The following is a 2,455-nucleotide window of genomic DNA, read 5'->3' on the forward strand; positions in this document are numbered from 1 at the left end:
ATGGTGGCTCGATTGTCCAGTGTGATATGGAACTGACAACAACCAGGTGGAAAGCAAAGCACAAGTTTTATTTGAGGCTCCAACGGCTCCTCGGAGACAAAGCCTCCGATTGGACAGAACCCGTCACCCCGGGCAGGAGACATTTGATACTGCTTGCACAAAGCAGTGCTGCATCATACTCAGAATCACAAAGTAAGGCCCCTTTACCTGAAAGCAAAACTCTTCACTTCGTCAGCATGAGCTGGTCACGAAGGAGGTGCCTGAACCTTCCTCCCAGCCATCGTATCTGCCAGTTTTGAAACTCCTGTTCGGGATGTGCACACGTTGCGAGACGCGCCCTGTTGTTTCACCCTCCCTCTCGCTTCTCTCAGCCATGTGGCACCTGCAGTCACTGACCCACAAGAGGAATTTCATTTTGTGCCTCTGTTGAGGCTGCCAACTCTTTGGGTCTGTTGAGGTCTAGCAACTCTCTGGAGCTAACAGGCCAAACTTCTGTCACTTCCAATCCAGTGAAGCATCACTGGATTGTCCTCCTGTTCCGGGGCCTCCTGCTCATGGAACGCACGTCCTGATTTTCATCCCTGTTGAAACTCTGCTGTTCTGGCCTGGCCTGCAGTAATGCCTAGAGCAGCAATTTCCAGCATTTTTCTTCTCCCAGCACACGGACCTCTCTGGTCTTCTCTGTGGTCTTTGCCTCTGGTCATGTCACTTCCGGGAGACTCTTCCAGGTTCTGTGGCTGTTTCTAGGGCATGGTCATTCAAAGCCACCTGCCCAATGAGCGATTCTTACTGTTCCACTGGGTTGCTGCGTTTCCAACCAGATCGGGGGGGGGGGCAGCATCTCAGCCGTCCTGTTTCGCAGCCTTCTGGAATGCTGGGCAACAGAGGCAACTGCCCAGAGCATCCCTCCCCCCCCCCCCGATCAGCATCCCCTGATCTGGCTGGAGTACACACAAGCGACCACACAAGGTGGAACAGTAAGATGCAGTCCGAACTGGGCCAGCATTTTCATTACGCAGAAGTTGCGAGTTTGGCAAGCGCTGTTCTAGGGCAACTGCCTATAGTCACAAATGGTCTTCCTCCACCAGCAGAGGAAGAGGGACAGGCAATTTGTGACTACAGGCAGTTGCCCTAGAAACAGAGCCACATAACCAGGAAAGGTTTTTCAGTCATTTTTTAACCATTGAGCTCCAAACACCTGTGGACACCTGCAGACCTTTTGTGGCACATCAATGTGCCTTGGCACACTAATTGATCATCACTGGCTTAGGGACTGTTGCAAGGCCTGAAAGACTAACGGCAGTGAGCCAAATGTGGGTCTTCTTCTGAGCACGGCTGACCCACCTACAGCAGGCAAGTCCTGTGAACAGTAATGACCAATCTCTTCCTCTCTCTTGCAGTCACACTCTTTGTTTGTATCGCTGTGCTTTCATGCGCAGGCGTGGGTGAAACAACAGATGCCCCATCCCGCTGCCATCACACCAAGGTGAATTCTTGGCTGGTGGCCAATTGCCAGGCGCAAGACCACCAGATGGTCCCCGCGATCCATCATTCGGCTCAGATTCTCCTTCTGAACTTCAACCAGCTCTCTGCCATCTTGAACTCCTCCTTTCCCCAGATGAAATCTCTACAGAAGTTGTTCCTTGGGAAGCAACAGGGAGGCCCCCTCTTTGTCGGGGAGAGGGCCTTCGAGAACGTGGCAGACATCACATTCCTGGACCTGGGAGGCAACCAGAACATGTTCCTCCATCCTGCTGCTCTTGCTGGCCTGGCCAAACTCGAGGTGCTCCTCCTCGATGCGAATGGGTTTGACGAAGGCATCTTGGAAAATGGCTACTTCCGGGACTTGGTGTCACTCCGGAGGCTGGATCTCAGTGGGAACCGCATCCAGAGGCTGAGACCTGATCCCACCTTCCAAGGGCTTGGGCGGCTGAGCTTCCTCCAGCTGAAGCTCAACAGGATCAAGGTCATCTGTGGGGACGACCTACAACACCTCCAGGGCCACCACTTGTCCTTGCTTGACCTGTCCTCCAACTACCTGTCCTATCGCCAGGCTTGCGCCAACCCTTTCCACAACATCACGCTGGGGACGCTGGACATCTCCTCCAACCTGTGGGGTGTGACAGAAGCCGAGCGGTTCTTTGTGAGCCTGCACAGCACGCAGATCTGGAGCCTCAAGATGCAACACTCAGGGGCCATCGGAAGTGGGTTTGGTTTCCACAACCTGAAGGACCTCTCAGTGAGCACCTTTTCTGGGCTGCAGCACAGTGGTGTCCGCTCCCTCGACATGTCCCATGGCTTTCTCAACGTGTTAGTCTCCTCAGCCTTCTCGGGCCTCCCAGATCTCCAGGTTCTGCTCCTGAGATCTAATCAGATCACCAAGATCCAAGGTGGAGCCTTTGCCGGGTTGGACCAACTGCGTGTTCTTGATTTGTCCGGCAACCTCCTTGGGGAA

General features: G+C 53.9%; 1 protein-coding gene across 1 annotated transcript in view; it reads left to right on the plus strand.

The window, feature by feature from the left end:
• Positions 1–1,372: 1,372 nt before the first annotated feature.
• Positions 1,373–2,455, plus strand: part of LOC136635218 (toll-like receptor 5) — a 1,974-nt gene continuing 891 nt past the window's right edge. Inside the window, exon 1 of the mRNA XM_066610369.1 lies at positions 1,373–2,455. This exon is cut by the window's right edge and continues 891 nt beyond it. Coding sequence (XP_066466466.1) covers positions 1,373–2,455 — 1,083 coding nt within the window.

This window comes from Tiliqua scincoides, chromosome 15 (genome assembly GCF_035046505.1).
Source record: "Tiliqua scincoides isolate rTilSci1 chromosome 15, rTilSci1.hap2, whole genome shotgun sequence".
NCBI classification, from domain to species: Eukaryota; Metazoa; Chordata; class Lepidosauria; order Squamata; family Scincidae; genus Tiliqua; species Tiliqua scincoides.